Consider the following 25,136-nt stretch of genomic DNA (forward strand, 5'->3'; position numbering starts at 1 on the left):
TGGTGTTTCCCCACCTCCACTTTGCTGACAAATGCTGATGTAAACAGCATACGTACAAAGCATGGGGGTTTTCACGTGAATCCTGTGTTTTTTCCACAAAGCCTTTTACGCTGTACTTTGCTTAAAATATATCTTCTCATTTCTGGTTAACCTACATCCCCACAACTGTTAATGAGCTTTTAACAGTAGACTGAACCGCTTCACAAAGTGAGACAAAGCCAATTTTTAAAGAAAGCAAATAGTTTGTGGGATTTGGACATGAAACTCTTACAAAAGCTCACAGACAGTTGTAGCAATGTTGATATATTAGAATGAGATTACAATATTGACAAATTATAATGGACTCCATTTAAAACACGGATCAATCTTTGTCATCAATCTTGCTAGGAGTAAAACATTTGAGACATAATACCACTGAAATCCTACCAGGAAGGAAGTAGACTTCAGAAGCTATAAACAGAATTTAACAGAAGTAGGAAGTAATTCAAATGCTCTCACATTAGTGACAGAGTAAAAACATTTAATCAAAGAGAACGTTTAGGGTTTTTTTCCCCCACTTTATTTATCCATTGGTTATTTGGAACAATAGCATGTTGTCACATAAGTCAAATACAGTCTTTAAAAATCAATTTACAATGTAATTCATGGTACCATTCTAGATATTCATTGCTCTTTTTCAAAAATAAATGTTTCTGGCTTTTTTGATTGTGTAAAATACATTTTCACCTGGAGGCTTTCCTACACTATAAATAGGGTACTCATAATTAGGTCAGAATTTATGGACAGTCCTACTAGATATCACATGCAACTTCTTATTGGATGATGCTTTTTTTTTTTTTAATCCCTCCTTCTTCAACAGCTACTAACTTTACACTGTACTTCTGAGGGGAGTATAACTCAAAGCTCCATCCAAAGCCAAGCTCAATGTACCTCTGACTTTGGATGGTAGAAGATGCGACACAAAGAGTTGGATAGTTTCCCCTTCCTAAAAGGCTTAGTAGATCTCTTGCACAGTTTGCAGACTCTCCTCTTGCTTTGGGTTACTGAGTACAATGGCATATGCTGTTGCTACTCTACTAGGACAGTTCCTATTGTTTAATTTGATCATCTCCCTTTGGTCCTATCCCAACTCCTCTTCTCTCTTTCAAACACACACACACACACACACCAGTACCTCAAGCTTTAGGCCCCAGTTCAGCAAAGCACTAGAATTCGGCATGCACTCACATGCTTTGCTGAGTAGGAATGGACTTAAGCACATGCTCAAAGTAAGAGCTTACATGCTTAGCTGAATAGGGGCAGTACCATTAACAGCAATACTAGGTTGTATGCAATGAACCTGTGAAATGCTGGCCATCATTACCAAGGGGTTGGTAAAATCAGTGTAAGTTTAGAAAGTTCTTCTCTCCGGGGCTATAATGGGTAAAACCTGGAACACATTTTGAGAAGTTGCCTCATTCTATACTTGCAATTCCCTGCTTTCCTGGAAGGTACCACATTCCAAAACAACAAGTAGTTCAACACAATCAGCTTTTAGACTTACATGACACTAACCTATCCTAAAATATCTACCAGCAAAAAATACATGTAATTTGTAAATGAATCTACAAACTTTCAGTGTTTCTGTAGCCTTTATTCTAAAACATAGAAGCTTATGAAGCTGTGATCTTTATACGCTTGATGGAACAATCTGAAACTCCCCTCACATTCCAGAAGGATTAAAACTGATCACTTAACAGTCTGTGCCATTCTTTGCTCCCATAAGGCATCATCTGGTTCTTACTGAAGATCAGTGGGCCTTTCACTATTGATTTCCATGGGAGCGGGGTCAAGGACCAACATAACTAACTTACAACCTCTTGTGTTTTCCCTAAGGAATTTAGAAATATCAGCCTGAAAATAGCATATTCCAAGTCAAACTTGATGAATTGGACAAATAGTTCAATATCTTTCCAATGTGCAGTGATACTGAAAACAGATACCACTATGCCTCGATTTTAAGAATCAGGATTTCACATAAGCCATAGAAGACATCAAGGTCCAAATTCTGAAGTCAATGGGAGCTCCAGACATCCAATAGCAGAATGTGGCCCTCAATTATTTTTATTCGCTACAATGTCTACAGTTCAGCAAAGGAAAAAATACATATTTTTCAATGCTTTGCTAAGGGAACTAACACTGAATGTTTTCATATTTCAGACTTCCTTTCTTGTGGTCTGTTCCTGCAATCTTTACATAAACAAACCTCCCACTGACTTAACTGGGCCTCTTGCCTGAGATGGCAATGCAGGATTAGGCCCTTAAGAACTAACCCCACCTCAGAAAACAACACATCTGATCTACCAAACTGAACTGGTGAGGTCCAGGACTTGATACTGAGACATGTGGTGAGACACTCAGCAAGTGAAGCAATGACTATTAGGAAAAGTTAAACCCACATCCAATACGGTGTATCAGTTCATTTCTGCAGTCCTGCACACAAAAGTCCCGTTGATTTCAAGTGAAGCGCTGCATGGTTCACTGGACTAAAATATACATAGAAGTGTGCAAATTAAAAAGGTTTGGAGGCTGACTAATGCAGAGATTTGAATGTCTATGAGCTAGAGTATTCCCCTCAGAACACGTAAGTCAGGAAAGATATTTCAAGTAAGGAAGAACATTAAAACATAATGAACTGATAAACTGGCCTTATGGGAGGGGAGAAAAGGGGGGATATTATATCCCAAAATAGTATGCATCTTTAAGATGTATAAATTAAAGTTCCCTAGAATGTGAGTCTGCTGTCAGACCATATACAATTTTGTTCTAGCTAGAAATTCAAGCAAAGTGTATTTCTAATCATGGAGAGGATCTTTCTGGCATGAGAAATATAAATTCACAGATTTTTAAGGCCAGAACAGACCATTATGATCATCTAGTCTGACCTCCTGCATAACATAGACTGTAGAATTTCAGTTATATACACACACACAGTAATATTGACAGATCTCTCTCTCTTTGCCATACAAAGGAGTTCCAAGTTCATTTGCATATGCAAGCAAACAATCAACACCCAGCATTAAAAGTTGTAAATCTCCTGAAATTATACCTTTTTTTTTTTTTTTTACTTCTTAAAACAAAAGTTAAGATAGATATTCCCAGCTCTACTAATGCTATGGGCCAAAGTCTGCTCTTCTTTGGACACATGGCTCCCACTGACTTCTGCACACAAGGAAGGGAGCTGTAGCTGCACAGCCAAGAGCAGAATTTGACCTTGTGTAAGTCAACGACTCTTTCTGTGAATATTTACCAAATCTGTACCTTGGAAATCTATTTCATGTTACATATATGTGCCAGTGAGCGTGACCACCAAAAAAGAATCATATATGACAGAATAAGTATCAAAGATTACAGTTATTGTCTCAAAAACCTGTTTTATTCTAGGGTCTAGAAATCAAGTCAATGGTCCCACCTGCAACACAGACAGCAAACACTCCCAGATCTAGAGATTGTTAGAGAGAAGCATCAGTTGCCTGCTGACTCTGCAATGTTAAATGACCACCCTTCACAATGTACTACCCCAAATATACCATCTAGAGAACTCTTCTAAGTGCTGTTCTGAGTATCAATCCACTAACAGCAGTGATAATGACAAAATGCACTTGGAAGAGAAATGTCAGGCATTAAAAATATATATCTCGTTAGGACTGGATTTTTTTAAAAAATACACACTGAAACTTTCATAGAAGAATATAGGCATAAAAAGTTTACCACGCTTAGCAATCTAAATTCTTAACCACTTACATATGTAGCTATTCACAACAGAACATTTATAGATGCGTAGGCCACTTGTGTGCTACCTTTCCCACAGTAGCTACAGCTTCATGCTGGGAATACTGCCAATATATTTCCCTGCCCTGAGATTTGTAATCACAAATAAATAGCTCTGCAAATATCATAACACTGTAAACTCTGAATTTAAGTCTTCAGCAAGAAGTCATCCTCAAACCATGGAGAATGTTTAAACAATGTAAACATATCAAACATTTTGTCAGTTTTCACAGTTATCCCCAGCAACCGCAGAATCTATGTGAAATGTACCATCCAAATCTTGAAGCCTCATCGTTTCTATTGTACAATACTGTTGTTCATTTTCCAGTCTCTGAGACTTTGTTTTCCTGAATAAATCCAGCTGTGATTTGGATCCCCAAAATGTGATCCAGCTCTTTTCTTCCAATATGCATCATCTTTACAAAGCCTTAAACACATTCCTTCTGAGGAGATTATTCTTGAATGGAGGAATGGCGAATAGATCTGTGGTAATCCTCTGGACTAGTGACATGTTCTGGTAAATCATAGCCTCTCAGAAAATGTCCACTGTTTTGCTGAGCAAAGTAATACAGCTGCCTTGCAAACATTGGCTCAACCTTAACAACAGATAAAAATGTTATTGAAGTGTGATAGCATTTTCCATATCGTTCGTATTAGCTATTTACTCATCAATAAAAAGATGTTAAAAACAAGGCAAAATAAAACAGTTCCACATACCAAAATCAAAAGAAAATGCACTCTGTTCTCATTGAGCTCTGCCTTTACTTCAACTCCAGATTTTTAGAGCTAGCTGCAGTTTTTGCCGACAAATATCCGTTGCATAAAGCATGCGTTTGCAAGTGTGCCCTGTCAGCTAGTCCATATGTGCATGTGATGCCTGATTTGTGTGTGCCCATATTTCCATGGCTAAATTAGGCATGGCCAAATGCAGGCCCAGTTTCACATGCTTAACTTTAAAAATCTGTCCCTTATTCTGAGTCCAAGTCGAATGTTTCTAAATTTAAATATTATTGTATGTCCATTCATCCCTAACTTTATCTGTTCAGCACTGCACTGGTCTAATATGGCCAAGCTTTTGGGCAATGTTTGAGAAGCTCTACTCGTTTCTATTGTCTCACTAGCCCCAAGGGTCCCCAGCTTTGCACAGTGCCTTAGTTAAATACTTAACTTTCACACCTAGGATATAAAAACTTGAGACTTATAAATGGGGAACAAATATGTTCTGAGAAAAGATCCAAGATCCTCTAAACATTTAGACACATCCCTGCATAGACATCATTTTATGGAGGAAAGGTGTGTGGGTGGCAGGGAGAAGAACATGTCCTCCCTAGCTTTCAGCTGACATTAGCAATGGAGGAAGGGACAGGAGTTTGAGGCTGATGCTGCTACAGCAATTCAGCACTCTCTCTCCACTTCCCCATATCAGCTGTTGGACTGGTCAGCCAGACAGGAAGGAGGCAGCTACAGGTGTAGCCGCCTGCTGCTAGGGGCTGTTCTGGGCTTCTGCTGGGCAGCCATACAACTGGGTGTTTTATGGAGCCTGCTCGGTTCCCGCCCTCCCCATCCTCCACCAGTTCCAAGTTCAGAACAGGGGGACCCAAGGCAGAGGCTGAGCCAATTTCAGAGAAGAGATTGAGCTGCCAGCCAGCATAATGAGGTTCAGGAATAAGGCAGAACGCTGGAGGAGAGAACAAACTCACTGAGAGGTATGCGGGGGGTGGGGGGGAAGCAGTGGGCACAGGCTCAGAGGAGAGTCTTTCTGGGCAGGGGGGAGAATATGTTTGAGGAGAGGAGGGCTGTGGGGAAAGGGTACTTTGAAGGGAGACCAGAAATTTGGAAAGCGGCTGGGAGGAGAGAGGGAGTGGTTGGGAATTGGGAGGTGTTATGGATGGTGGAGAGAATTTGTACTGTTGGGGGCCTAAGTAGGGAATGAGGAGGCTTGAGGTCCAATGATATCCCTGATCTTTGCTCGAATAATTACTGGCCCGATACTCCCCAGCAATCTAAAGATCCAGGACTGATGTCTGGGCGGGGGCATGTGTTAGAGTTAGAGGATCTCTGAACGGGAGAAAAAGCTAACCTGACCCTGGGAACATTCATTCAAACAGAGGATGTCTGGGTAGGACAGCAAACTGAACTTGAAAGCTGTAATCCTCCACACAGGGGAACCACAAGGCAATACGTTGCAGGTAGATAGTGATAAGGAAGTCACATAACTAGTAAAGGGAAGGTAATTATTTTATTACAAAAATCTATGGCCCATCACCTTAGCATCTGGATGACTTACAAAATTAAACACCAATATTCTCCCACCTTGGAGATAATGGCAATAAACTAAACCCTGCCTCTAGCGTGGGCAGGGAGACCGTGGGTACGTCTCCATTGTGGAGCTCGGTTTTTGGAAAGCGGCTGATCCCAGCCTATTGCTTACACTGGTGCAGCTGCACTACTGCAGGGAAATTAATGTAAAAGGCCCAGTTTACTGTCAAGAGGTGAAGCCTGCCTCAGTCTGCTATGGCATTTTGTGGTGCAGACACCAGAGGCTAGGGGGGGCGAAAGGGGAGAGGGTACCTCTGAGAAAGCTTAGATGCTGCAGGACACTTATGTGGCAATTTTAAAAGAATCCACAATTATGCACCAGCTTTGGCAATCATATTCTGTGCAAGGCCCTGCTTACTAATGTCACATGGCTGACACTAGCCAAGCTGTTCCATTTAGCTAATAGTCATAATCACTCCTCTAAAGTGCTTTCATCAGTAGATCGCAAAGCACTTTACAAAGAAGGTCAGTCTTCCTATCCCCATTTTTACAGATGGGGAAACTGAGGCACAGGGCAGGACATGACTTGCCAGCGGGCTAATGGCAGAGCAGGGAAGTGAACCCAGGTCTCCCAGCCCAGTGCCCTATCCACTAGGATATACTGCCTCCCTCACAGCTTACTGATGAGCAGTAGAGAGGACTGCCTGGCAGATTCACATACCCTTCATTTAAAACTAAGAAATTAAATAAATCATACTTACGTGGGCAGTAATTAGCTTCCTCTGTCTTTGTGGGTCTGGAAATTCCTCTCCAAAACACAGAGCAACCTGGAATCTAGGCAATGGACGTCCATGGTGGGCAAAAGCTTGCAGTTCTGAAGACAGAAAAGATATGTTCAGAAAATCCTCACCATCAATGGCTGAGTTCCAGAGTTAGTAATGAAGGACCTTGGAGCAGAACAGCAGACTACAGGAGCAATGAAGAGGTTCGATTGGACAACTGGCAAAAGTGATGACAGGGTCTAGCAAAAGGAAAGCGAGTCTGGGAGAAAGGAAAGATACCAGCATAGAAAAGTGATCTTGGAGACTTTGCCACAGATCAGGGAGAGAAAACAAGGGACAAATAGCTGAAAACTTTGTCCTCCCGCAAGAGCTAAGAGACTCCAATTATTCTATTTGTATTGCATTTTGAGTAATTTCATATAAACAGCAACTGGGATTTCCTTAGATTCATACTTGTGTTTGGTTTAACAGGAGAAACTTCTGAGACATTCTTCACGACTTTTGAACTTTTGCTGTTTACGTTTCTCCTATCCACACATACATTTCAGTAAGTCACATTGCACGCCTTCTTTCAAAAACAATGGTGCTGAGAGGCTGCAGGAGGGCCTGTCACCCTCAAGAGTAGAACTGAGAGCAGTTTAAGTAACAAAAGTGTTTACACTTTGACTTCAAACTACACTGCTGTGCCCACTACTTGTGATGACTGAACATCAGAAGATGGACTGTTCATTAGTAAGTAGATGGCGAATCTCAGGACTAGCTTGCAATGCAGCTGGTACACCTTTGTAAGGGTTTGATCTTGCTCCCACTTAAGACAATGGCTTCAGTGGGAGCAGGAGCAGGCCCAAACAGAACCATGTTAGTGTCTGTATACTGTCACCACCCCCACCCCCACCGCAGGTCATGAATCCACAGGAATGTAATTAGGTCAGATCACATATTTTCAGCATGCTTTGCCTTTCGCTTCTACTACAGGAGCCAGGGTCCCAGAGATCTCATGTCAGCTCTTTCTAAGAGTCTGTTTACATTGCAATCGGAGGTGTGGTTACAGCGCAGGTAGACATAGTCGCACTAGCAGAGCTAAACACAGCAGTCTGAATGAGGCTGCGTGGGCTAGCAATGCACACAGGTGCCCGGGGTCCACACTGGAGCCCACGCTACCACATCAATGTTGTTATTTTTAGCCATTTTAGCACAGGGAAAGCCAGTGTGGGTCTGACTCCCCAGGCTGCAATCACATCTCAGATTGCAGTGTGGACAGACCCTTTGAAAAGGGCCAGGCTCAAATACAGCGACATTTGTGACTTTTCATTGCCCCCCTCATCCTCTTTTCCCCTCTCTGCTGCTGTCACTTGTGGGTCATGTCTATTTTTATACTGCAAACTCTGTAGAGAAGGCACTTTGGGTGAAATCCTGGCCCCACTGAAGTCTATGGGAGTCTTGCCATTGTCTTCAATAGGGCCAGGATTCCATCCCTTCTCTTGCTCTGTAAAGCACCGAGAATTCTTTAGGCACAACATAACATATCAAAAATGTTACTTTATAATACAGTACAATGGAAATCTCAAAAGGTTGCAAAGTGCAAATTTGGTTATAGTCATCAAGTCTAATAAACAGTAACAACAACAATACCATACAGCTTTTATACAGCACATTTAATCCATAGAGTTCCAAGCACTTTACCAAGGATATCAATATCATTATCCCCATTCCACAGATGCGGATACTGAGGCACAGAGAAGGGAAGTAACTTGTGCAAGGTCACTCAGCAGGACAATGGCAGAGTCAGGAATAGAACTCGGGTCTCCTGAATTCCAGTCCAGTGCTCTAGTCACTAGGCAATACTGCCTCTCAAATATATACATATTTATATTATTAGGCAAACTATTCCCTGTACGGGAAAGATGTTTACAAGAGGGCTCCACTTGGGTTAAAACACATTGCTCTTTGGGGCAGGGACTGTTTCTTACTCTGTGTAAATGCAGTGCCCAGCACAATGGGGTTCTAGTCTCAGTTGAGACCTCTAGGTTCTACTGAATAATAAATTATAATGATTCATGATAAATTAATAATTACTGCAAAGAGAACTGTACTCTATTTGTAAGAAAAAAATAGGTAATGTTCTCTCTCTATTTCCAACAAGCCCTAAAAACACTCACAACCTGCTAGGAGCAGAGGGGGAGACTTTCAGTTATTCGGTATGATCATCCAACACTGCATTCACTTAGGTGTCTCAGGAGAGGGCAAGGAGCAGCCTGGGTTCAGTGCAACTCCTGATTAATTAGTCCCAGTGTTACTACTTAGGAAAGAACCCCATCCCTACTCCTCCTCTGTCACAGAATTTTACTCAGGCTTTGTCTACACTACGGGAGGAGATCAATCTAAGTTACGCAACTTCAGCTATGTGAATAATGTAGCTGAAGTCGATGTACTTAGATCTACTTACCATGGGGTCCCCATGGACTGTCTCCCCATCAACTCCCCTTGCGCTTCTCGTTCAGGTGGAGTACAGGAATCGACGGGAGAATGATCTGTGGTAGATTTAGCAGGTCTTCACTAGACCCACTAAATCAACCACCGATGCATTGCGCATCAATTCCCCAGTAAGTGTAGACAAGCTCTCAGCCTCAGTGATTCTCCAAGTATTGCAGCATAATAGCCCAGGGAAGAGATGGGATAGAGAAGGGAGTTGGCCCATGAAGGGTTTCAGTAGTAAGAATGATCTTCAATATGAAAGAGAGTCAGAGAATCCCAGCTCTTCCAAACACATGAAAACATGTACTTGAGGTCCTCTCACTGCTCTGAGCATGTCACTTCACTCTTCAACCAGCTCCACTGACTCCCTCTTATCTCCTGGGTCAAATTCAGACTTCAACTGCCAGCTTTTCACACACCTCCCCAAATCAGGTCTCATTTCCTTCTATTCTAGCTCCAACTGCCTATTCTCCACCCATGCCAGCCTCCTTAACACCCCTTCATACCCTTCTCCTATTCCAGTCTCTGAGCCTTCTCCGAATTCTCTCCCTCTCCTGGTTTGCTAAAGTCATCACTCAGATCTCTCCATAAGTAACCCAGACATTAGAATCTGGTCACCCCTGTACTATATGTCAGAATCACAAAGCCCAGTCTTTCAGTGAGTCCCATATGGACATAGCCCTGCACCAAGATGCAGCCGTATCAATTAAAGGCCACAGCCCTGGTTCTGCACCTTCCTTCTGTGAATTCTTTGGGACATGCATCTCTTAGTAGAAGTCCTGAGTGTTTCCATCCCCTAAGAGTCTGATTTTCTGACTGTGCACTTAACTTGAGAGCTCACTAACCAAAATTAATATGTAGCTATGGTATGTGCATGGCAAAATAGTCACTTAAGAAGTTACCTGGCTAGCTGCACATGTTACACCCCAATTTGCACATTCTATTGTGATAACTGCACACAAATTAAGCATGCAATTGTGCACGTGTTTGCACATTTATTTGCACACACATAGCTTAGAAAACTGTGCTTAAGTTAACCTTTGGGAATAGGCTTCTAAAAAAATACTGTCACATATCCTGTGAATGGTTTGGAAGAGCCAGATTAAATTTAAAGTGGCATCTGAAAAAGGAAAAGGGACTTCCAGGCACATGATTGCAGGCATAACGATATATCTTACAATTAGCATACAATAGAAGTTGTAACCCCATAAATTCAGCTCAAATTCCCCTTTTCAACTGTCAATTTTCATATCCTCTTCAGATGTGTGTTTAAATGCATATGATGCTTGATAATTCTGCTAGGATGACACATCAAAGCCTGGAAAATGAAGTATTTTAAAGGCAGTGGCTCGTTTGGGGTATTTTTTTAAAGCATTGCATTATTTTTCTACGAAACTGTAACTTATACAAATATATAGATCTGAGAGGCAGTAAGGTGTCCTGCACAGAGGGGAGACCATGCCACTCTAAAACTTAAGAGCTCAACTGTAGCTCTGCCACAAGCCCTAGTAAGGGGCAGCATATAATTGTGCTGCCCTGTTTCTCCCCTTACTCCGGGGGAGGGGAAATAACCTGTGTCCACCCCTTTCCTTGGAGCAGGTTGCTCATCTCTCTGTGTTAGCTCAGAAGTGCTGGTCAGCATCTTGGAAACTGGAGCCAAGACTCCATCCACTCCCTTCCCCGAGCCGGAGTATCCCTGGGAGGCTGTTTTCCCCTCCATTCTGCTACCCACAATACAAATAACCAGCACAGGGGGTTGAGGGCATGGCCTTCCAACATCTGACTCACGTTTGCAGGTGTGTTGGGCAAGTTACCATCTTGCCCTAGGCCATTAGTTTATAGGATGATTGTTGAAAGTCAGAGTTTATAAATTTACCCCACAAATATTTTCCAGTGCATTTGTTTAAATACAGACACACGCACACACCAAAACACAGATTTAAAAAAATATCTGTTGGGAGTCATACTTGCTGATGCTTAAATACTCTGGGTCAGATTTCAGACACGTGCCAGCATAAGTCTGGAGTAAATCAACTGAAGGCAATGGAATTACTCAAGATTTACACCACTGGATCCAAAATCAGAATGTGGTCCCATCTACTATCCAATCATAAAAAGGACTAATTTGTTGGGCTCCTCCTACTCAGTATAAAGTGACACAGGCCTTACCTTGTTCTCAATTGAGTATGAGTAGTTCCCATTACTTTCAATGGGAGCCACATAAGTGTATCAAAAGCAGAACTAACCATGGTAATATACAAATAAATACTGTTCCTAGGCTGTGCTCTTCTAACACCTACATATAGGGCCACATCCAGAGAGCAGCTGAGCACCTGCGTCTCCCAACCACTTTGGTGGGAGTAATTTAGTGCAAAGAGCCCTTTAATAGTGCCCATCTGGAACCACAATGACAGTGATTTGGTGGCATTTATATAGACAACATGTAACCTAAATTGAGAATTACCTGCTAAAAATTGCTGAGTATCAAAAAGTTTGCAGGTCTGCTCTCTTTCCAGTTTATTTGGCCTGTCACTGCATAACGCCAGAGGTCCATCCCAGTAGATCCTGCTTTGACAAAGTCTCTTAGCATAAAGCCCATCAGGTGCCATCCAGAGTATTACTCCTCGTTCCAAGTGGCTCAGTAATTTTTCTATGTTTTTCCTCTGGCCATTATCTTCTGGATAGGGGAAGATAACCTGATCCAAGCTGCTGACCTCATAATTTTGGGCATGAGATATTCTACAGCCTTCAGGACTTGAAGTCGTCATCTCTTTCACCAGTATTTCACGGTAATATAGACAGATATGTAGTCGACAGTCTGTAAGTATATTTCAGAAAAAAGTTACTGCCGTTCAATATTGTGATTATATTTGCATTATATCGCAGTACTATTAAGGCCAATGGGCCAGATCTTGCAAGGTACTACGCATCTATTATGTCTAATACTCAGCATCTCTCAGAATTTAGCCCTGATTTAGGGAAAAACATAGATTGAATTGAAATAATGAAATATGGAAGCACAAACTCCAACACCAGCTTCTACCAATAGAGGCCCCTGGGGTGGAAACCGAATAGCCTGTGATGCAGACAGCGGAAAATATGCTAGATATTAATGTCTGGCAAGCTGCATATTTTCATTAGTGGGGAGAAAAAGTGTTTGTACTTCACAGGTTTAATTGGAATTAAAGCTCAGTCTCAGTATGTTCTCCTAGATACATCAGAAAATAGCTATGCTTCTCTCAAGATGTTGTATATAACCCTGTTAAGCAACTACCCACAAGACTTGCAAAAATGCACTCAGTTGCCCAGTAGAAGTGGTCTTTGGCTGAAACGCAGACAAAATTATATTTGAAATGTTAGGCAGAGTTTTAAAGTGGTCACTCGACACAGGAGAGCGATTGTTAAGGGCTCGATCCTGGTGCAGAGCTGTGCAAATAGACCCATTTGGGACAGCAGCCCTGCTCAGGAAGGGCACTTAGGTATGTGCCTAACTCTGTCATTTGCCAACCAAGTATCTCCCCTTAATGGTGCATTATCAATTTCTCCATATAATTTCCATTGTTAGTTTAAAAACCAAACTAGCTCCTACATTTCCACATAAGGAATAAAATAAATAAATAAGTAAAAACCCCTTAAGTCTGAACGACTGCAAAGCTGGCTGAACAGATTTCTTTTCAGAGAGTGAAAGTGCCATCTCCAAAGTACTGAGAGGTTTTATTTTATCAAGGATAAATAAATGCTGTGAATCCTGATGCAGTCAACAGAGAAGACAGAAAAGTATCTATAGGACAAAATGTTGAACAAAGGAATGTATTTTTCAGAAAGGCTACGGTCCAGGTAAAAAAAAACAAACTCTAGACCTCTGAATCCAAAAACAATATGGCTTTGTGGTGAGCTAAAGAAGAATCTGCTTCCCCTGTCAGCAGTTGTCCTATCTGTCGACTCACTGAGGAGCAACCAAGAATTTGCTTGAAATTTGCTTGAAAGAGCAAAGTACTTAAGCGTGTGTAACTTAAAGCACATGAATGATCCCATTGATCTTAATCTGAGTTACAGATTTCAGTGAAGACTACTCAAGTGCTTAAAGTTCCACATGTGTTTAAAAATCTTGCTGAACTGAGGCCTAAGTGTATATGCACAGAACTCACTTGGAAAGGAAATGTCACTTTCACTTACAAAAGAAGTCCCTATAAACAGTGAGTAAACATTTACTTGGAAAGTTTTACCGAGAGCCTCCTGGATGGTTCACCATGAAAGCCTGGTGTTATAGACTTACCTGATAGTGCAAGAGCTTCACCAGACCTTATGCTTGGCTCTATTGGGATCCCAGGAGTCTGTGACTCAGATGGTGCACAAGCATAAAAGGTTCCAGTCACCTGACAACCTGTTTTCACAAAAAAAAGTCAAATGATATCTAGCTATCTAAAACCCAAGAACAAATTTAGAGTTCACAGCTATGCACGTGACAGTTTCTGAGCTCCAGCTCTATAAAAAAAACTTCTCCTTGACCAAAACATTTTATCCACTCAAACTGTTACCTAGATTTTTCTTATTTGGATCTTTTAAATGTTGTTCTTTTATCTAACCATATCAGTGCATATTATTCTCCCATAGAAATAATCTGCATTTTAATTAGATAATGGTGTTCTTGGAGGCTGATGAAAAATAATCCATTCATTCTCATAGGTCTTAAGGAGTTTTATCAAAGGCAACTCAAATATTCAAAGTCATTATGTCTTTAATTGTGTTAAAGAAAGAAGGTAATTGTAGGGACAACACCTGTCCAAAGTCCCTTGAAGTCAACAGGAATCTTAGCATTGACTTCAAAGAGCTTTATATCATAAACACAATATCTATGACACAGGTAAGATACACTACTCTTTCCCATACACAGATTTGACTCTTCTCAAAGCTACTTCACTTTTTAACCTATGCCAAGGGCATATGTGAGTGACTGTTGACAAACAAGACAATCCAGTGAGTAAGCCACTATTGCCCAATTCTCTGATACAAGCTTAATGCAGCACTTAGACCTTGAGACAGGAAAACACTTGAGAATTTGTTTACATACATCCCTATACAAAAAACACTTAAGCATGTGCTTAATTTTAATCATATGCTCACATCCCACTAACCCATTATGCACGGGTTTAAATGCTTTGCTGCATTGGGGATTTACTCATTTTCTTTTAAGCCACAGAGATAGAAGACCCTGCATTTCTTGTGTCTTCAGAATGCCCACTGACCTCAAGAAACACAGGATCGGGCCCTAAATGACCCATAAAGATACAATGGTGGGGGAATGATGCTTTGGAGCACTGACTTTTTAAAGAACAGCCATAATGATAAGCATAAGACTGGGAGTTGAGGGAATGAAATTGAAACCAGGAAAAGCAATATTCTTACTAAAGCATGACATAATGTTCATGGTTACTAACAAAAAACAAAGCAAAAATATCAGTGATTTTTTTTTAAATGTGTATATGCTAAGATTCTATCAGGTAATCAACAGAAAAAGGGGAAGAGATAAATTTTCCAAAGAAAAATTACAGTTATGGTCTTCTTTCTAGTATTAGAAAATGCCATGTTTCTTTTATTCTCTATCTTAGCATTTTCTAGAGCAGTCTTTACCATGGTATCTAAGAGTTTATGACACTTTTTATTTCCAAATTAGTATTTCTATTCAGCATAAGTTCAATAGATCATAAGGACCAAAACCAACATTCACTACCCCATTGAAGTAATTGTTGCATGGGGTGTAAATCAGGGCAGAATTTTATAAAATTTCAGCTAAATAGCTCACTTGTCTAAATATAGAGTGTTCAGTTGTCAGTAGACAAGTGTAAACAGAAGTTTATTTCGTTGCACTTAAACCATTAAAGGACTGCATTTTGTAGTTCCCATACCCTGTGCACTTTAAATATTCCTTCCTCATCTCATCTTGGACTAAGGATTTCTACTTTTTGCAAGATAATTCTCATATGGCTGTGTGGGGAGCTGTACTTATGAAGCAAATCCATGCATACTGAAATGAGCATATATCCCTTGAGAGTCTGAGCCTGCAGCCATACATGGCACAATGGATGATCATGTGAATAAGACACTAGACTGCAACTCAGGAAATCCAGGCTCAATTTCTAGCTCTTCTACAGACCTCCTGTGTCACCATGGAACAAGTCACTTAATCTCTGTGTACTTCAGCTCCCCACATAAGGTAAAGACTTCCCTACTTTGCATGTTTTTCAGGTGCTCAGATTCAGTGTTGCCAACTCTAGCGATACTTAGGATGCTATGATTATGTGAGAATCTCAGCTTTCCTTTAAGGGGGTGGGAAGTAAGTTTCTAACCTACATGATTGTGGAGAAAAACGTAAAAAATGTGAACCATAGAGACTCAAAAATCAGAAGGCAAATAAAAAGATTATCTATACATAGTCATTTATAAATCATTGGGGGGGATTCAATTTTTGATTGCGTGGGGTTGGCAATATGAGATGCTATGGTGATGACTAAGACTCCTAGGCACTACAGTAAAACGAATAAACTAAAATAAAATAAAATAAAACAAGTGTCAATATAGATGATAGTCAGAGGTGCTGATCACCTGCAGCTATCACTGAAGGATGCTCAGAACTTCTGAAAATCAAGCCTTCAATACTTATGCCACTGAAGCCATGAATAACAAATATGAAATCTGTGGTCCTTCTATGGTGGTCACATATTGTCTCTTTAGATTAGCAAGCAATTGACCTCCAGGGAGATGTTCTTACCGTTTTCACAAGCAGGACCTTGCCAGTGGTGACTGCGAGCTGCAAAAGGAACACTTGGGCACTGGTAGGGGATGTCAGGGTGTGGCTGCTCTGGGGCAAAATCTCTCCAGTTACGTTCATGAGGTACCATGTAGTTTGACACCTGTTCAGTTTAATGAGACATTACTTTATTTAGCTGTAATCAGAATTGATGCTCCCTTTCACATAATCTCCCATATTATAAAGTTTCCTTAGTTCTGCATGAGTCCTTTTGTTATTTGTTCTCCCATATCTCTTGTAGATCAAAGTATCACACAGACCACCTGGATGATATTTTGCCAAACAGAGGAGGCTTTCAAATGAGCTGAATGTCACCATTAGTGTAAACTATAAACATGACAAAATTATAATAGGCAACTGGAGCACTGTTGCAAAACATTACTGCAGAATATCTATGTTTCATCATATGTTCAATTTCTGGCACCAGAAATACTAGGGCAATACATTCATTTTTACCAAAAAAAATCTAACAAAACAGAGCTGTCATTCACATTTTAAAAAATCCCAGCTGGATCAGCTGCCCTGTGGTTTCACATGATGAAAACATTGCTTACAGATTTCTCAGTTTCTTATAAAAAAGTCTTTTTTCCAAGCAGAACTAGAATAGAAAGACTTGTACTATAATATAGTCCTGCAAAAATCAGCTCAATAGGCACCCAACAAACAAGCCAAAAAATAACACATGACTGATACTGTACCTGAGCCTGTAGTGAAGTGTAAGGAGAAGTCATTGTGTACGGATGGTTCATCATTATCTGTTGATCCTCTAGGCTGAGTTGTTTTGCTCCTACATACATGATGAGGATAAAAACATGGTTACTAACCATATCTTAAAGAAACCTGAAAATGATCTACTGCAAAGGAACTTGTACTAGGGACCATCCTTAATAAGCAATCTCCTCTCTTAAGAGACCACCCTACACCATCCCCAAACACACGGGGTTTGATTGTGCTTTATACATACTGGCCTACAGTGGGAGTGATGCAGAGGGACCTTTGGGAGTAATTCTGTCTCCCAGAGCTTCCCAGTGCATAAAGATAGAGCACCTGCTGCTCACATCCCTTCAAGGGGTGCAGCATATTTCCTTTATGTGCCCATCCAGCTCTGATGGCCAGTGCATACGAGAGATGACTGATGGCCCTACCGTATGCCCTTTTTGGGGTGTCTTGAGGGTCTGGGGCTTCTAGGAAAATAGGGGCACAGGGGAGTGCCAGGACTGTGACCATACGTTACTGCTATGCAGAGGCAAAGAGGGCTAGGGAGGATAATGCGCTCCTCTAACCTTTCTCACCCCTGAAATAGTCAGGCACAATCTGGCTCATAATGAGTTCAGGACTGCTCCATCTTTATTTGAAGTCCACTTCCATTAAGCAAACTTATTTTTGCCTGTCTCTTGAGTGGTTGCTTAAGACAGGCATCACTTTATTTAAAACTGAAATAGAGGCTGTACACCCAAGATGAAGCCCTCCAGTAATTTACATACTGCATGCTTGTACCTCCAACAAAGGAGTGTTTTTTCAAATGCTACGATTCAGACTCCCACCATTCTTTTTCAGGCAATGTAAGTCAAAGGGAAATTTATCCAAAGAAGACGTACTTGAGTACTGCACATCTTAGTTATTGTATTGATTGCTACCAAGTCTGACACGAGTGACTGTATGGTTATATATGACACGAGTGACTTACATCTCTTCAGTTTTTGCACACTGGAAAATGAGACTTTAAATGTATGTAAAATCTAAGATGGCCTACCTTTCTTAGCTCCTTCTGGCACTATTCTGTACACTTTATATGGATCAGAAATATCCAGCTGGCTTCTCTCAACCAGTTCTTCAAAGTCATTGCTCTTGTTCAAAGCACACCGTAGCCTTGTCTTCCAAGTTGGGGGATCTGGTTTATCAATGCCCTCTCTGAACTTTCCTTTAAAAAGAGCCCAAGCCTGAAAACATTTCGAATGTGCAAAAAGAAAGAGAAAAAAAATCAAGCTATAGGTATACAATCACAAAAGCTGAAATAGCACTTGAGTAGAGAATTTATTCCCTATTGGTTTATGCTAAAGTATATGCCAGGTGGTTTCTTGGTAAGGTAATAAGAACAGTATTGAAGGCAAGATAAAATAGTAAGAGAAAGAAGAAAAGTGACAGGGTGGGTGCAGAAATAAATGTTCTTTAACCATACAAATGTTTAACATTACAGTTGGAGAAGGAAGAAGGGGGGAAGTGTTCCATATGGACGCTGGCAACCCCGTCGTTCAAATTAAACAAAAGCAAAACCGAGAGGGCTGGCTGCGGAAAGCAAACAACTGCATTAATTCCGGGAGAAACTGCACTGCCTCGCTCCAGGCAACAGCCAGCAACCATGCGCTTGAAAAAGACAGACCCACGCCTGCCCTGACCCATTTAGGTATACAATCAATGGCAAAACTCCCATTGGCTTCAACGGTGCGGGCTGGGGAGCCTCGGTGGGTCCTGGCTGAAAGGAGATCGGAGCTGGAGAGCAGGACCCCCCGGCGGCTCGGCTCGGTGTTCAGAGCCGCATCCTGCCAAGGGGAGATAACCCACCACCCCCGCCTGCTTGCTAAGGACTCGATCCCTCCTGTCTCCCACCGGCCGGGGGGTCGGGGCTGCAGGGCGGCCAGAGACACGCCCAGAGGGCGGGTGAGTGGCCCTTGGCCGCCCCCTACCTTGAAGAGGGCGGCATCCTCCTCGCGGTTGTAGTCCTGCTTGCCGGCGTGTTTCCAGGGGATGCGGAAGATGCTCTTCTCGTCGTTCTCCCACACCAGGCCCGGGTACTTGCCGCTGTCGATCTGGTCAATCAGCCACTGGCGGAGCTTCCCGTTGCCGCAGCTCACCGAGCTCATCCCGCACTCGCTGCTCTCCAGGTTCATGCCACGCACCCGCTGCTCGCTGCACACGCCCGGGGGGGAGAGAGGCGCCCGCTGTTAAACACCGCGCGCCGGACTCGGACCCGCCCGCTGCAGCCTCCGGCGTGGGCTGGCCCGGGCTGCTTAACTTTGTGCCCGGCCTTGCGCCTGGGAGGGGAAGGAGAGAAAGTTCCTCTCCCCGGTGCCCAGCAGCCAGGGGCCCAGCGAGAGCCTCTTCCCGGCGGGGCGAGGCGGGCAGGCCCTGCCATTCAGAGCTACTGCGCCCTCGCTGCAGGGATGCGCTCCTGGGCGCGGGGAGAGGCAGCGACCCAGGCGCTGTATTTATCTCTACCTGCTGCTCCCGCGCCCGTGTGTGTGTTTATGAAACAGATACTGAGAGTATAGCTGGGCATGTGTTCGTGTATACACCTGTGTTCATATGTAAATACTAACCCCCCGGCACTGCTTTGAAAACCTCAACCACAAATAGTCATAAATAGCGCCTATGATCTCTAAGAGTGCCTGTGTGTACACACACACACACGGTGTATGCACACATATGATGCTAATTCACAAGTCCGCATAAGAAGATATATTTCAAAACCATACATGGAGGACATAATATATTCTACATGTGTGTAACTATAACATTCACGAGCAATACAAGACTATACCAATCCTTATATCTAAAAGTTGATACAGACTGAGCAGACATTAAGCTATCCCTCATATAAGTAAGCTGCTGTCATTTATCTAAAAGTGTGTAATAATCCGCAGAGACACACATGCAAGATGTCTGTCCACAGACACGTACTGAACAGATCTAAGATTGGATATAGATTGAAAAGAGCCTAAATGAAGGCAATTCACACAAGTTATGAGTGGACTGGGAAAATGTACGTGTGATGCATTTTTACACACAAAGACGCACACAGACTCGCTGTGTGGCTGTAAGTGTGTGTGGCGCTCCCTAGCTTTGCAGTTTCCCTTTTGACTTCTACTCAGTGGCCAAGTTTTTGGTATTTGCACCCACCCACTAGTGCACCGCTGCTGCCGAGCCAGGGACTTTTCCATCACTACATTGTTCTAGTGAACATCATTTCCACGCAGCTGGTGGGGGTGGGTCTGACCGACCGACCCTGGGACAGAGAGCGGAAAAGGTCATCCTGATCTCATAGCGCTAGAGACTATTTCAGCCCTCGGAGAGATCGCTGGGCCGAGCACGGAGCGGTTCCACCTCCACTTCCCCGTTAGGGACCCAACAGTAAAAGCCTCATAGTAACATTTACGAAAAGAGAGCGAATAGGGTTCCGTCCGGAGCCCGGGGTTAAGGGACAGGGATCAAGACGCCCTCTCCGGCTCCCATTGAAGTCAACTAGGGTCTGCAATGCCAGCAGGCTCTTGGCATAGACCGGGACCCCCAGGAGCGGTGAGGACAGGTATATTCCAGAGCCAGCATTCCCAGAGTCTGGAAGGATGGTAGCAAGCCCAGCCGCTTCCTGTTAGACCACTGAGCGAGGCCAGGCGCACGTTTTAACCCAGCGCTGCCCAGCTGGCTTGGCTTAGACATTAAAGAAAAATAATTTTAAAAAGAAAATGACGGGGGGGGGGGGAATGTAACTTGATGGAATCCACCCCAAACTTTTCTTTTTCCTCCCTTTTCAAAATAATAGTCATTCATCAAATAATAGTATAGTCAGAAAAATCTGTGTCTTGCAAGACTCGTGGGCTGCTGCTGGAAAGCAGACAAGAATAGGGGCCGAAGATCGAAATGTGCGATCTCCTACCAGCCAGGGACAGGGTTACAGTAATTTAAGGATTGAAAAGTGTATATATACACACACACACACACACTTCTCTCTCTCTTTCTCTCTCTCTCTCTCTCTCTCTATACACACATACATACACACTTTTCTAGAGAGAGAGAGAGATGAATATGTATATTTGCTTAATTACAAGTGCTGCAGTAATCCTTGTTCTCCTAGAATCACAGAAATTAGAGATGGGGGGTGGGGAGAGAGAGACAGGAAAATGTAGGATCATTCACGCCAGCCAGGCTACTTTTAGAATGTATCATTTAAAAAACAAGAAATTCTGTAACTTTGTTTTCAACAGCACCCCTCTCCCCCGTCCGACCTGCTGCAACTGAATTCATTTTTTACAACATTCTGACTAAATGCCCATGGTCAACTGTAATGCTAGCTTAATGCACCCTCTGTCTGAGGGACAGCTCTTCTAAGTTATGTCCATCTCTAACTTCTGTTATCCCAAACAGGAATCGCTCTGGGGCTAAAGGGGTGAGAGCATATGAGTCGAAGAGTTCCTTCTTGAGAAAGCTACTGTGTAAAGCAAAACGAGGGAAGGAATTTGGCAGATAATGCTCATTCAATATGCTACCCTCCTAGAACAGGATCAAACCGCGACCTGCTTAAATAACCAAAGGCATGCCCATTGCCCCCCACCGCCCAATCATTATTATTTTGTTTTACGATCAGCATTGTGGATGATCGGTCTCTTACCTCTGTCACCCAGCCGCTCAGTGCAGGAGGCAGCCTGTTTTCTCAAATGGTTAAAAAAGATATGAAACAACCAAACTGAGCGAAAGCAGGAACTTATATGACTGACGAGCTGTCAGATGGGGGGGGGGGGGGAAGGTTGGGGGCGGAGTCTTAGAGAGATTGGACTCGATGCAGGAGAGCGCGGGGGCTGCACTGAAGCAGCGCGGGCCGCTGGGGGTTTACCTAGACGCCGTGACACGTGGGGAAAAGTACAGAGCCTAATAGTTTTTATATACTATATACATAGACATATAAATAGAACGGGAAATCCCTGACTGATCACCTGCTTTACAGCCAGCTTTATTTTACTGTAAACGATCCGTAGATCACACCTACAAGAAAATGTATTATGGTGGTGGATGGAAGGCTCATAGTTTGTGGCCAAAAGGCCCTGCGAGGGAAGGTTGTTTATCTTTGTCCTCAAAGCAGCAGGCTGAACCAAGAGACAGGAAGAGAACTGGTTCTGAGACAGGTACACATTGCCTGACATTCCAGACTAAGAAGCTGCCACACGTGGGCTACCCAGGACCAGCTCCCCTTCCTAAACGCATAATCATACCCACACGCCACTCCCCACGCCCTCTCTGGCACTTGGGATTTTTTTTACAAAGTGCGTTCAAAGTCAAACGGTATATAAGGAGAATAAGCTGCAGCAGCCCCCAAAAGTCATTTGTGCCAGAAGACACCCGCGAGTTGTGAAATAGATCTTGCGGGGGGAGGGTGTCAGATTCAGATTGTTACAATTCAAGTCTGCGGAAAAGTATTTCCAATCAACCACTCTGATAAAGCCATATGGATTTTAGAACAGCGCTAAACTGTATATTGTTGGGTGACTCTTCCGAGTTTCCTTTCTCACATCGATGGATTACACGTCAGTTAATTGGATTCTGAAACGGATACATTTTTAATGCTAAAAGAACAGACGGTATGGGATAGTCGCTGCTTTCATACACAGATCATGCACATCCCATGCATAGCGTCAGAACTGCATGAATGCAAACAGAAGCGATCAACTTATAGCGAAAATTTTCAATTGAGCAAACCAAATGTCTTTCACCAAGGTTCCTTTTAAACCATGCAGCGACTGAACTCATGATACGCAAAAAGAGCACTGGCTGTAAATGACTTGTTAATATCTTTGTTTAAAAAAAAACAGCAACTAAGAGACAGGATAACTGTTCACCCGACTCTCAAACTAGGCGCGGGGAGGAAGCTCGAGGTTTGGACTAGCAACAAGTCGTTTAGTACTATGTCTTTCAGGTTTCACACACGATTCATGTAGCAGCCCTCCCCCAGCCCGTTTTTAACATTTTTAACAGACGTTCGCATCCTCTGTTCTTAAATACCACATTCAAAACAATCATCGCACACTGACTTTTTTGGCTTTCTATGTATAGGATACATACAGTATTTAGAATACTAATTGCTAATCTTCAACGCCATCTTCTGAAATTTAAATGTAATTAAAAGTCTAGGGTTTTTTATGCAATTTTAGGTTTTGGTTTATAATACAACTCAAAGCCATGTCTAAAATAAAATTATAGTGCAAATCGAAGGCACTTCACATTCCAAGAGCTCAGGAATAATCAACAATTAAATACACTGTTCACATCTGCAGCTATCACAGTCATAGATGCCTAAAACATCAAAGCAATATAAGAAATTCACAGCTTTAGCCATGGTTAAGCATAGCCATCTAAAGTATCCCTAATATTTCCCAGAAAAGGCCTGATTTGGATATTGTTCATTAGAAGCAAGGATGATAATGATGGTATAGAGAACTAAGGCAGAAGTTTCATTGGTTATACAAAAGTGTTGCATATTGATTTAGTTTAATTATAAATGGCAATTTGGAACCCTTTCCACTTTTCCCAGTTTGAAAGAAAGAGCACTGTCTCAATGTGAAAAAAGTCCGTTAGAACAAGCCCTTCAGGATAGAACTAGATCCTTTCCCCAATTTGGAGTAATGTTTTTTTAATCTTACTTTTCACCTGAAGTTAAAATAATTATTAGAAAAACCCTCAACCCTTAAGAGAAAATAAAACCAGCAGAACTTGCAAAAAAATATTTTATGAAGACAGTATAGATGACCAACAATGTTTGGTTGTCTTTTATCAACTTTGCCAAAAGCATTCTATGAGATATTATCCCCAATTGCCAGAATTTTCAGACCTCTATGCCTAAAACTAGACTCCTAAATGCATATTTAGGCACTTCTGTAGTAGTATCCTGATGTTCAGATGCACTGAGCATCTGCAGTTCATATCAATAGGAATGTGAGTGCCAAGGGTTTCATTTAGGTGGATAATCAAAAGTTAAGGGGACTAATTTTAGACATCCAGGTTGGAAAACTCTGTCCAATAATTAAACTATGTTATTTTAATTAACTATTGCAGTATCAGACTGGTGACCTATATAATGTGCATATTGTATATGCTGGGAATCCTAATCATCCACTGATCTTGATTATGTTTTGAACAATACATGAACCCTGCAGCCTAATCTCCCTTTCTAGTGATCTAAATAGTAATAAAAGGTCCAGCAGACCTGACACAAAACTCACATCTGGCTTCAATGGAAGTTTCCTGTATGAATACAAAATTTGCAGGCCCACTGTCAGAAAGCTTGTATTGCTTTTTAACCCCTCTGCTAACCACACTTTTAAGGTCACTGACTAAACTATCTAAATGTTTGCCAGGAAAAGTGGCTGTTTCTTCTAAACAGTCATTCGCAAGTATTTCATGCATATGGAGCTGATTCAACTTTCGCATACACACATGAAGTCCCTGCTAACTTCAGAGGGAATTGCACCCATGTATCCATGGAAAAAAATATAGGCCCATAATGTATAAACGTGGATGTGTGAAATGGTACGTTAGTAAGTGTATAATAAGGTTGAGAGGATACTTGCATTAGAAAGTCCTGTTTTCAGAGGTTTCTAATTCATCCAAAAAAACTCCTTCAAAACTCCTTGGGCTCCATGTTTCGCTAGGCAAGTTATTTCCACGTGAGTGAGTGTAAAGTCACATTTCAATTGGCAGAGTTTCCCTGGAATTCTTCTGTTATAACGGTGAGGTTTGTCTCCTGGAGAAGAAGCTGTGAGCTCTACCGCCTAAATCAGAAAGTTATAGGGGAAATGTGCCAGAGGCAAAGGTTTATCTTACTGTGGTCCCTTGGCTCCACTGTTGCTAGAGGCGCCTGCACATTGCCATTCATTCAGGTGTTCCCCCAACTGTGACTACCCTGAAATCCCCTTAGGGGGTGGCTGGAGGAGAAGGGGAGTTCCAAGCTGCACAGTGGGAACCTGTGTAAATTACTGCAGACTATGGGCCAGGCTCACTAATACATTACTCCAGTTTACACCAGTATAACACCACTGGTTTCAATGGAGATGCACCAACATAAAACTGGAGTTATTACTATTAATCATGTTTATTGCAGTAGAGATCAGTCAAGGTCAGGGCCCCATTGTGTTAGGCACTATAACAGAGGGCAGTAGCTAGTCCCTATCCAAAGAGCTTACATTCTAAATAAGTAAATAGGTAAGGATTAATGCAATGACAATTCAGGCTCTGTGTAG

The 25,136-nt window shown here is 42.2% G+C and overlaps 1 protein-coding gene across 1 annotated transcript; it reads right to left on the reverse strand.

Annotated features, from left to right (window-relative positions):
- Positions 1-1,286: 1,286 nt before the first annotated feature.
- IRF4 (interferon regulatory factor 4) lies at positions 1,287-21,588 on the reverse strand. Its single transcript, XM_039526950.1, has 9 exons — positions 21,518-21,588; positions 18,819-19,041; positions 17,888-18,074; positions 16,833-16,921; positions 16,096-16,237; positions 13,603-13,710; positions 11,791-12,144; positions 6,831-6,943; positions 1,287-4,406 (listed from the first exon to the last, which is right to left on the reverse strand). Exons 2-9 carry the CDS (start codon positions 19,020-19,022, stop codon positions 4,263-4,265), a joined length of 1,341 nt encoding a protein of 446 aa, XP_039382884.1. The 5' UTR covers positions 19,023-19,041; positions 21,518-21,588; the 3' UTR covers positions 1,287-4,262.
- Positions 21,589-25,136: the final 3,548 nt, after the last annotated feature.

The sequence above is a fragment of the Mauremys reevesii genome, linkage group 2, assembly GCF_016161935.1.
Source record: "Mauremys reevesii isolate NIE-2019 linkage group 2, ASM1616193v1, whole genome shotgun sequence".
Lineage (NCBI taxonomy): Eukaryota > Metazoa > Chordata > Testudines > Geoemydidae > Mauremys > Mauremys reevesii.